Here is a 10,910-nt window from a genome sequence, read left to right as displayed (position 1 = left end):
TGATATTGTTGTATAAAATGAAAATGATTTCATCTGACTGTAGGTGAGTCACTATTCATTTTGCCACTTTGACAACTGATCACGTAGATTGAGTCCACATTCAGTGTGTGTGTGACACACACACACACACACACACACACACACAGGGCTTGTACTAATGGTTGGTATTTCACTTGTTTAGTAAGGAAGGCTTCCTCTAAACTTGTGTCAAAAGTACAGCCAAGTTGAGCCAACTTCACACACACACACACACACACACACACGCTACAGTTAAAATATCCAAGTTTGTGTTATAGGCTAGTGTGGGGTTAAAATGACAACAAAAAAACCTGAATACAAGGTATTAGAATAGTGTTTTTATAGGCTATATAAAGAATATAAAAAAATATTATTAAAGTGAACACAATGCCTGTGTTAATTGTAATACCTAGAGAGGTGTGTGTGTGTGTGTGTGTGTGTGTGTGTGTGTGAGAGAGAGAGACTTGTGCGTGTGCGTGCGCGTGCGCGAGAGCCGTTGGACCGTTATATTTACAAGAAGTTAAAAGCCTCATCATTGTCGATCAGTGCAACAACTTCCTTGAGTTCCTTCCTTTCCTGGAATACACGCACGCACCCCCCCACCCGCCCCGCCAGTCCGCCGCGCGCTCTTCTCTTTGATTGGCTGACGACCATTCAAAACAACCGCACATGCTCCGGCGCCGATTGGACCGCGTTCACTGTTTGGGGCGCGTCGATTGGCCGGATCGAGTTCTGAGCAGGCGTGACCGGAATGGTAATGATGAAAACAAAACACGGCAAGGAGAGAGAAGTTACACTACACACTGTACGTCAAACGGACCGAAGGACAACAACGACAAAACACCAATTAGGATATTATAAAAAATATATAATAATCATAAACGGTTTGAAGACAGAAATACGTCCCAACTTTCTTTTACGGTCTCTTTCTGGAACTGAAACGAGGATCGGAGGATTATACATTTTTGTTTTGTCTTTTTTTCCCCTGAATTTCCACCATTATAATTTAAGAGTTGACGGTTATTATTGTCTTGACGACATTAAAGCTTTTTTTCCAGACACAATGGATTGTGTGACAATTTTATATTAACTTTAATAATAAGAACATGTTGGATAAACGAGTTGAGCTGAACTGTGAGGAGGAGGAAAGAAGAGAAAATAAACGAGGTAAGGGACATTCCTTCACATACTCCGCCGTACCACGGTGTCGCACCAATAAGGCGCGCATGTTCATTACTTAAACTCTCTCTCTCTCTCTCTCTCTCTCTCTCTCTCTCTGACTGATCACTTAGCCTACTTACTTATTCAACACTAACAATATTAGTATTTTACATCAGTGATTATCAACGTGTCTCATTTCAGGCCGGCGGGGGGCCCATTTGATAAGAATATCGCACCCCAGTCTATGAGAACATTAATAAAGGCCTATTGTTAGATAGACTGATGATTTGATATGGTCTCTGTCATTGCTCCAGCATTCCTTTATAGGAGATACACTGAAACTGATCAAAATAGACAGTATACGTTCATATGAAGGTGAAGTCAGTCTCAGTCATTTAGTTGGGGGGGGGGGGGGCTGTCATTTAAATTTGGGGGTCCTTGACATGAAACGTTTTGAGATGCTCTGTTATCACATGCTGTACAGTAACAGTATTAGGCTGTATTATTAACTTTATACCATCGATTTGATACAATAATGTTTGTGTGTGTGTGTGTGTGTGTGTGTGTGTGTGTGTGTACAGATAAGGAGCCATTTGACAGTCTGTATCGCTGTGGGTCTCTGCTGGGCAGTGGAGGCTTCGGTTCAGTGTTCTGTGGACAGAGGCTTTCAGATGGACTGCAGGTACAGTACACGTACAGTACACCATGGAACCACAGTTACCACACCCACTCACACATTAGCCTTCATACCAGCGATGATAACTATATGAAGTAGTTTTTGAGTGGTGCAACTACTCCAAGGAACAGCAATGTCCGTCCTAACCTATATGTGACTATGTTTAGAGTATCAGTAGGGGCAAAAGTGGCGCTGTTGTGCCAGAAACACAGAGAGAGGGGGGAGGGGGGGGGGGGGACTCAGTTCACACGGGTGTGATTTTTACTTAAGTAGGCTACTGTATACAATTTGTAGATATTTTTTTACTTTACTTGAGTATTTCCAATTTCCAATAATTATACTTCTACTCCACTATATATCAGAGGCAAATATTGCACTTTTACTCCACTACATTTATTTGAAAACTTTAGTTACTACTTACTTACTAAAACATATATTATAATCACTTCATCCCTATATAGATTTCGGTCATTTGAAAATAGCCGATCTCCAAGCTCACAACCTTGTAGATCGGCTATTTTCCAAATATTTGTATACAATTTACAATTTACGGCATTTAGCAGACGCATTTAAGTCTGCTAAATGCCTAAATTGTAAATTCATACATGTTCTGTTCATATTCCCCACTGATTCATACATGTTCTGTTCATATTCCCCACTGATTCATACATGTTCTGTCCATATTCCCCACTGATTCATACATGTTCTGTCCATATTCCCCACTGATTCATACATGTTCTGTTCATATTCCCCACTGATTAATACATGTTCTGTCCATATTCCCCACTGATTCATACATGTTCTGTCCATATTCCCCACTGATTCATACATGTTCTGTCCATATTCCCCACTGATTCATACATGTTCTGTCCATATTCCCCACTGATTCATACATGTTCTGTTCATATTCCCCACTGATTCATACATGTTCTGTCCATATTCCCCACTGATTCATACATGTTCTGTCATATTCCCCACTGATTCATACATGTTCTGTCCATATTCCCCACTGATTCATACATGTTCTGTTCATATTCCCCACTGATTCATACATGTTCTGTTCATATTCCCCACTGATTCATACATGTTCTGTCCATATTCCCCACTGATTCATACATGTTCTGTCCATATTCCCCACTGATTCATACATGTTCTGTTCATATTCCCCACTGATTCATACATGTTCTGTCCATATTCCCCACTGATTCATACATGTTCTGTTCATATTCCCCACTGATTCATACATGTTCTGTCCATATTCCCCACTGATTCATACATGTTCTGTTCATATTCCCCACTGATTCATACATGTTCTGTCCATATTCCCCACTGATTCATACACATGTTCTGTTCATATTCCCCACTGATTCATACATGTTCTGTTCATATTCCCCACTGATTCATACATGTTCTGTTCATATTCCTCACTGATTCATACATGTTCTGTTCATATTCCCCACTGATTCATTCATGCATGTTCTGTCCATATTCCCCACTGATTCATACATGTTCTGTTCATATTCCTCACTGATTCATACATGTTCTGTCCATATTCCCCACTGATTCATACATGTTCTGTTCATATTCCCCACTGATTCATACATGTTCTGTTCATATTCCCCACTGATTCATACATGTTCTGTCCATATTCCTCACTGATTCATACATGTTCTGTTCATATTCCCCACTGATTCATACATGTTCTGTTCATATTCCCACTGATTCATACATGTTCTGTCCATATTCCCCACTGATTCATACATGTTCTGTTCATATTCCCCACTGATTCATACATGTTCTGTCCATATTCCCCACTGATTCATACATGTTCTGTCCATATTCCTCACTGATTCATACATGTTCTGTCCATATTCCCCACTGATTCATACATGTTCTGTTCATATTCCCCACTGATTCATACATGTTCTGTCCATATTCCCCACTGATTCATACATGTTCTGTCCATATTCCCCACTGATTCATACATGTTCTGTTCATATTCCCCACTGATTCATACATGTTCTGTCCATATTCCCCACTGATTCATACATGTTCTGTCCATATTCCTCACTGATTCATACATGTTCTGTCCATATTCCCCACTGATTCATACATGTTCTGTCCATATTCCCCACTGATTCATACATGTTCTGTTCATATTCCCCACTGATTCATACATGTTCTGTTCATATTCCCCACTGATTCATACATGTTCTGTTCATATTCCCCACTGATTCATACATGTTCTGTCATATTCCCCACTGATTCATACATGTTCTGTCCATATTTACCTGAATGAGTGTTTGTTCCTCCTTTCAGGTGGCCATTAAGCAGGTCCCCAGTGACAGAGTGCAGCAGTGGACGCGACTGGTGAGAGAGTTAAACTGATTATTTTCCAACATGTCATCAATGTGTCACACATTTGTGAGCTTGTACATGTGCTATTTATCAAGTATATAGGGCTTGAGTGGTTTAACCCATTCTGACCTGAGATCAGATTCATACGAGGTTTCCACTGGACACACACTGGTCTGATTAACCCATTCCCTGAGATCAGATTATAAAAATGTCAGTCGTTCTTCGATTTTTCAAAAATAGCAGACCTACAAGCTCATAGCGCGCCACTCGGTGGCGCGCTATGAGCTTGTAGATCTGCTATTTTTCAATAGCTAAAGCATAACATGATGTTAACACCAAAATGGGTTCCTGTTCAGAATGGGTTAAAGAGATAACAATTATTAACATTAATATTTTAAGATGAGGTAAACCTCTATTGGTCCCTGTGGGGAAAATCAGGTGCAGAAACAGCAAAGAATGAAACACAGGATACAGTATATGCACTGCAAAGTGACAGATACTGTACATACAACTATAAAATATGGTGGGGGAAAATAAAATAAACTTCGAACTGCTGTATACATGGCAGCAAAGGGTCTGACTGAGTTAACATATATTCTGTATAAATGTACAGTCGTAGCAGTGCATATAAACGGGGTGCATACTTAGTTTAGACTATAGTCATTGGTTAGACATGGGTTAAGGTTAGGTTTAGGTGTGCTGCCCCGTGGGAGGTTAGGTTTAGGGTGAGGGTTTGAGATAGGTTGTAGGACTAATGACTGGTCTAACCAATGACTAGTCTAAAACCAAAAACTGTCTAAACTAAGGTACATAAAGGTACATCCATTGCTTATGTTATGAATATAGGAATCGGCTATTTATTATTATTTTTGTTGGTGATTAGGATGGAAGGAAGAATTTGCTTAAAATATAACGTCACCAATTGTATAATTATCATAGATTTCTATTTATGTGTGTTGTTTACAAAGTATATCCACCTGTGATCAGTTAGTCAGTGTTGAAACAAAAAGCAGTCATATGTCTCCTTCGAGTGGTGAGTCAGGGAAACTACAGCCAGGCATCGGTTTCTGTACTTTTCCACAGTGGGTAGGAAGTTAGGTGACGATGATGCTCAATTGCTCATGGGGTTTTCCCCTTAGAGTTTATACTCTAAGGTTTCCCCTTTGTAAAATTCATGAGAACTCAATGAAGGTGTTTTCCCGCCTCCTCTGCAGTGAAGTAATGTTTTATTTTAGTTAGTTGTTAGTTAGTTAGTTAGTTAGTTAGTTAGCAAATTGACATGAATAGACGAATCGACATGAAAGAAATCCAATAGATTTCTTATGATTTACTAAATAAAGTTGTCTGAATGACAACTTAAGCCCTATATTAAACTTCAAGCTTCTACAGGCTTTCAGCGCTTTGCGGTGCATTGTGAGCTCGGCAAATCTGCCACCTTTATATTTTTTTACAACAGATTAAAATGATTAGTTTAATCGACTGGTGCAACACGCCTAAATGACCCCCTAGATCAGGGGTTTTCAACCAATTGTGAACCAGGGACCACCACCCTGACTTAGAATCAACCTGGGGACCACTGTTGTGTTGGGTGGGGATATGGGGTAAGGGCTAAGATTAATGCTTTTGTAACACTTGCTATGCATCCCATGTGTATACATTCCACTGTTTTTCAACCAATTGTCCACTGACTAAGTATCATTTCCTAATAATAATGACTCAACCAGACAATCCGCTGCACTTCCCGCTCTTGAAATGATAATTCCCTTTTTCTGTTGAATTTCTTGACCTCCAATTTGTCAGTAAATGACTACATGGACGGTCATCGTAGGTCACCAGGTCATTCAGTTCACTGTTTCTCAACTAGTGGAAAAACATTTAAAACAATCAACAAATCCTACATTACTAAATGAATGGTCAGGGACCACATGCAATACTTCCAGGGACCACCAGTGGTCCACGGACCGCCTGTTGAAAACCCCTGCCCTAGATATATATACATATAGCAATAGAAGATGGATGAAATGTGTCTTTAACCTCTCCATCTGTCTCTCTCTCTCCTCATGGCAGCCGGGCGAGGCGCGTCCCGTTCCCATGGAGATCGCCCTGCTGCTGCGTCTCGGGGGCGGGGTCGCCGGTGGTCAGGAGGGGGGCGGGGTCATCAGGCTGCTGGACTGGTTCGAGGTCAGTGGGCGGGGCTTTCTGCTGGTGTTGGAGAGACCGCCCCATTGTCAGGACCTGTTTGACTTCATCACAGAGAGGGGGGCGTTGCCCGAGGGCCTGGCCAGGAGGTACGTGCACTGTGTGTGTGTGTGTGTGTGTGTGTGTGTGTGTGTGTGTGTGTGGGTGTGATGTGTGTGTATAAATGAAAGGACAAAAAAGAGAAAGAAAACCCTCAACCCTCCCACCCATACTGCTCAGTGACTATAGAATTAAATAGTAATAATAATTAGAAAAATGGAAAACATCTTAAAAGAAAATGGCGTACAGTCAACCATATCAGTGGTATCCTGTCTATTCATTGTCACAGGTAATGGACAAGGGGCAGCCAAACTTTATCAAATTGTCTCACCCTGTTCCTCACGAAATGCCTTATTCTCTCAAGATGAAGTGTACTAGTCAATTAATTTAGCCAATGCTTAAATGCAGGAGCCTCCGCCTTTTTCCAGTGCGTCAAAATTAGTTTTTTCGCTGTAATCAGACCATACTGTATGAGAAGAGTTGTTTCTGTGCTCTCGTCAACATAGGCATGGAGTCTGACATACCCAGAAGAATTAGTACAGGATCGGGGTCAATATGAATACTCAAAATATCAGAGAGTCTTTGTTGTGTCTTTGTTGGTTGTAAAGTGTCTTGAGACAACGAGTTGTGATTTGACACTATAATAAAATTGAATTGAGTGTCTCAAATATCCTAATCCAATATCTTTGTATCCGAGGGCAAAGAAGATTTGCTTGTTAGATGTTTTTTTGACAATTCTTTGGACATGGTGTCCTAGTTTCTTTGTTGCACAAAAATGTCTTTGCACTCTGTTTACAACATGGCCATTGACCCTAGTGTTGTTCACCCGAGAGTTACCTCGTCATTAACTCTGATCTTGTACTTTCTTAGTTGCTCTGGATAAGATTAAGAACATCTATTATGTTGCTTTTGTGTTTGTTGAACAAGTTACCTCACTTGTTGTTGACATGTAGTTTGTTTGTGTGGGATATCAGATCATGGGGGTGTTAACAGGTCTTGTTTATGTGTGTGTGTGTGTGTGTGTGTGTGTGTGTGTGTGTGTGTGTGTGTGTGTGTGTGTGTGTGTGTGTGTGTGTGTGTGTGTAGGATATTGTGTCAGATCGTGGAGGCGTTGCGGTTCGTCCATTCCCAGGGTGTGGTCCACAGAGACATCAAGGACGAAAACGTCCTCCTGGACACCAGGACGCTGGAGGTCAAGATCATCGACTTTGGCTCCAGCGCCTTGCTCAAGGACACGCCGTACACCGAGTATGAAGGTGAGCACAAGATTCATACCTGTTCTTTGGAAACCACTTAAGGTTGACATACTTTGTGGTATGAGGAATAGCAAACATAACTTGTATAAACTTATGGAAATAATAGCTTTCTAATTTATAACACAAACAAGAATAGCTTTGTGATGCGTCGCATGCATGTTGTGAGCTTGTTGTAAAAAGACAATGTATTTTGGATAGCAAATTTCATCCAATCAGGAGAGCAAACTGTTATCCTCATATAGAACATTTTAAAGCAATGAAAACTATGCGTTCAAGGTTATGTTTTATTTCTTTGATCATACTACAGCGTCACACAAAAGCATCAAAAGTAGCTGTTCCACAATTTCGAAATGCGTTTCTACTTTTGCTACTTTTGAATTTGAATCCTGAAAAAAATACCAGTTTTGGATTTTTTTCCAACCGAACAGAGACAGAGAAATCTAAAATGACACAGATGCTTTCCCGGTTCGAATGGGTCGAGGCTGAAACGTTGTGTGCTGTGTCTCCTCTCTCAGGTACTCATGTGTACAGCCCTCCAGAGTGGGTGGAGGGTCAGTGCTATGAAGCAGGCTCTCTGACGGTCTGGTCTCTGGGGGTCTTGCTGTTTGACATGGTGTGTGGGGACATCCCCTTCGAGACGGACCGGGAGATCGTCGCGGCAACACCCAGCTACACGCGGCGCATTTCCAAAGGTGTGTGTTAATTTTACGCCTATCGTACTTGCTTCAGTTGTACTTAGATCCCGACTACACTTATATTTTTTTAAAGAGAGAGATCAGCAGGGAGACCCATGTTACAGAACAAGCACTCTATAGCGATAACTACTATCAACATATAGAGCTATTGTAACAAAGAAATGTCACTTACACTTACTTTGAATGGTAATCTATTATGGGAAGTAAGGGCACGTTGACAGGATTCATTCTTAATTACAGACCCATTTTAAAAGCTTATCCACTACGTGAACTAAATGAAACTTGCCTGTCCAATGTTACTAAAACATCCTAATAGTAAATAATGAAACATAATATATTTGTAATTCAGTAAGAACACACCACTTAATCTCCTCTACGCCACCTTGTTCCCAGAATGCCAGTCTCTGATTGGCTGGTGTCTGTCCTACCAGCCGGAAGATCGACCAACTCTGGAGCAGATAGCGTCTCACCCCTGGATGGAGGGAGGAGGAGAGACCGAGGAAGAGAGTTCTACTCTTCCAAACCAGTCCCTGTAGACAGTTACTGGTGGCCTCTGGGACGCTGATGATGGAACAAACTGAACCCAAACCATCAACACTCAGCCTGGACTCCAACTAGCTGACTGTCTCCTCACCCAGGTTCCATAAGGAACCTTAAAGAACTCTAGCATCCATATTATGGGGGGGAACCATTATGCAAAAATAGCTGATCTACTTTTAGATCGGCTATTTTTTGGTGAAGTTATTATCCATCCATCTTCAACCGCTTATCCGTAGTCGGGTCGCGGGGGCAACTGCTCCACCAGAGTGCTCCAGACTTCCCTCTCCAGAGCGACATCAGTGACCTCCTCCTGGGGGATTCCGAGACGTTCCAAGGCCAGTGAGTCGATGTGTTTCCTCCAACTGCGCTTTGGTCTGCTTTGGGGTCTCCTCCCAGTGGGACGTGCATCGAGGACCTCCCTAGGGAGGCGCCCGAGAGGCATCCTAACCAGATGAAGTGAAGTTATTAGTATAGAGCAAAAACAGGGGGCCTAGTATAGAGCCTTGGAGGACTCTGGTCAACTAATGATAGGGTTTAAGCTAGAATTTATACTTAGTTATACTTATACGCGGCGGAACGGTATTGCGCATCGGAAGAAGCCCACTGTGGTGTTGCAAGTCTAAGTCAAGGCATTACAGGACACTACGGCGGTGCGACTGTCTGCTAACAGAGGATGACGTCGGTTCAACTCCCCTGTGGTCGAGCAAGGCTGGCTCTGGATGAACGCTGTACGCGTAGCATGTTGTTTATGAACGGACTGGAGCCATTTGTTGTTTTGTTTTCATAGGCACTCCTCTGTTACCGTGACAGACAGTACATGTTATCGCAACAGTACACGTGTAACACGTGATTCTCACGTGTTACGTGAGAATCACATCTGTTCTTTAATTGTTAAATTATTTTTATTTTATTGACTTAACAAGTTGTCACAAAAGAAAGGTTGTGTCAGTTAGTTCCTCTGCTAGGGGAAAATGTTAAGATATGTTTATTATTTATCTTCAGAATGGCCAGTGTGTTATCTAGATTTTTGGTGGGTAGTTTCCCTTTAAAACTGCAATACATAACCTTTTGTGAGTAAAATGTTATTTTTGGACAATCTATATGGTAGACTCTACCATACAGATGTTCAAAACAAGTTAACATGCTCAACCAGGTAGAGTGTAGTTAATAGAATACAACCAACACAATGTAAATCCTCTGGTTGAGTAGGACCCCTACTGGATGACATGTAGTATTGCATGATGCTCAGTTTGCATTCCAGGTTATGCATTGTAGCTTCAATATGAGAAATATTCTCTAACAAATCTTTAACGGATCAAAACCTTTTGTTTAACAGGAAGTCTACAGATTATACTAATATATAGTCATTATATTATTACCTTTTATTTGTTTATAATTCATTCTAATAATTTATTTTCGTCATGAGACTTGGGTGAAATCTAAAGCCTTGCAGTTAGTCGAGCAGGGGTGAGAACCTGGTTCTACAGACTGACACACACACACACACACACACACATAGACACACACTCATACACACACCCACACACACACACACACACACACATACACACACACACACACACACACACACACACACACACACACACACACACACACATACAAACACACACACACACACACACACACACACACACACACACACACACACACACACACATAGACACACACACAGTGACCTCAAGTACGTCTGTACTTTCTATGTTGTTGCCTCTTCCAACGACTACTGCCATGTAAGTAATGATGCTATTTATTGTTTGTTTGTTTGTTGGTGTCATGTGACGTCTGTTTGATAAGACCAGAAGATGTGTTTGTATGTATTTAACATGTGAGACAGATGTTTACACACTGGAGAATGGACTGATATGTTGCCATTTAAACCATGAGACCACAGGAAGCAAATAGTTTAATTTATGAATAAATTATACATTAGGCTTCACTGATCTCATA

The 10,910-nt window shown here is 41.2% G+C and overlaps 1 protein-coding gene across 1 annotated transcript; it reads left to right on the top strand.

Annotated features, from left to right (window-relative positions):
• Positions 1-1,049: 1,049 nt before the first annotated feature.
• Positions 1,050-10,588, top strand: pim2 (Pim-2 proto-oncogene, serine/threonine kinase). Its single transcript, XM_083768510.1, has 8 exons — positions 1,050-1,185; positions 1,761-1,861; positions 4,175-4,225; positions 6,281-6,501; positions 7,538-7,707; positions 8,223-8,399; positions 8,796-10,095; positions 10,152-10,588. Exons 1-7 carry the CDS (start codon positions 1,125-1,127, stop codon positions 8,936-8,938), a joined length of 924 nt encoding a protein of 307 aa, XP_083624636.1. The 5' UTR covers positions 1,050-1,124; the 3' UTR covers positions 8,939-10,095; positions 10,152-10,588.
• Positions 10,589-10,910: the final 322 nt, after the last annotated feature.

Source organism: Protomyctophum parallelum, assembly GCF_964188405.1.
Source record: "Protomyctophum parallelum genome assembly, chromosome: 7".
Classification (NCBI taxonomy): Eukaryota; Metazoa; Chordata; class Actinopteri; order Myctophiformes; family Myctophidae; genus Protomyctophum; species Protomyctophum parallelum.
Note: the sequence above shows the minus strand (reverse complement) of the source record. Positions and strands in the feature narration are given on the sequence as shown.

Bases quoted from the DNA above. Each gene is read 5' to 3' on its own strand.
- pim2 (XM_083768510.1), top strand. From the start codon at position 1,125: ATGTTGGATAAACGAGTTGAGCTGAACTGTGAGGAGGAGGAAAGAAGA. The intron at 4,226-6,280 runs GTGAGAGAGTTA...TCCTCATGGCAG, and splicing joins TGCAGCAGTGGACGCGACTG to CCGGGCGAGGCGCGTCCCGT. The intron at 6,502-7,537 runs GTACGTGCACTG...GTGTGTGTGTAG, and splicing joins CCCGAGGGCCTGGCCAGGAG to GATATTGTGTCAGATCGTGG.